The sequence below is a fragment of the Sinocyclocheilus grahami genome, unplaced genomic scaffold, assembly GCF_001515645.1.
Source record: "Sinocyclocheilus grahami isolate Dianchi unplaced genomic scaffold, SAMN03320097.WGS_v1.1 scaffold24307.1, whole genome shotgun sequence".
In the NCBI taxonomy this organism is placed as follows: domain Eukaryota; kingdom Metazoa; phylum Chordata; class Actinopteri; order Cypriniformes; family Cyprinidae; genus Sinocyclocheilus; species Sinocyclocheilus grahami.
The window spans coordinates 2249-2798 of record NW_015519425.1 but is presented as its reverse complement, the minus strand read 5'-3'; the positions used below and the strand labels follow the sequence as shown (position 1 = coordinate 2798).

The 550-nt window shown below is 47.1% G+C and overlaps 1 protein-coding gene across 1 annotated transcript; it reads left to right on the top strand.

Moving 5' to 3' along the window:
• Positions 1 to 101: 101 nt before the first annotated feature.
• Positions 102 to 468, top strand: LOC107580075 (60S acidic ribosomal protein P1-like; the record flags this gene model as incomplete). Its single annotated transcript, XM_016265821.1, has 2 exons — positions 102 to 255; positions 350 to 468. Coding segments are annotated over 2 exons (237 nt in total), but the record flags the coding sequence as incomplete, so codon positions are not given.
• Positions 469 to 550: the final 82 nt, after the last annotated feature.

Genomic DNA, 550 nt, shown 5'->3' with positions numbered 1-550 from the left:
AAAGGAAAACTTGAAATCGCATCATATGACCCCTTTAAGGAGTCAGTTGTGCTTAAACGTTCATGTCATAGTGCATCTTAAGCTTCAAGTGCTGAGAGTAGAAGCGTATTGAGTCTGATGTAATTTCCTGTGTTCAGGCTCTGGCCAGCGTTGACATCGGCAGTCTGATCTGTAACGTTGGAGCCGGTGGTGGAGCTGCTCCGGCTGCTGCCGCTGGTGCTGCTGCTGCTGCTCCTGCAGGTGGAGACGCACCCGGTGAGCTCACGCTCTCGTTCAGATGCATCCACGTGCGTTTGATTTATTCACTGAGATTTGTTGGCTCTGAACTCCACTTCTGTTTTCATTACAGCCAAGGAGGAAGAGAAGAAAGAGGAGAAGAAAGAAGAGTCCGAGGAGTCTGATGACGACATGGGCTTCGGTCTGTTCGACTAAAGCAGCTCTTTTAATAAAAAACATTGAAACTGTCAATGCTGTTTGTGTCGTTGATGGGCTGCTGGTTCGTGTTGGCTTAGTTAACCAAAGTATCCACATTCAAAGCATTTTTAGTTTC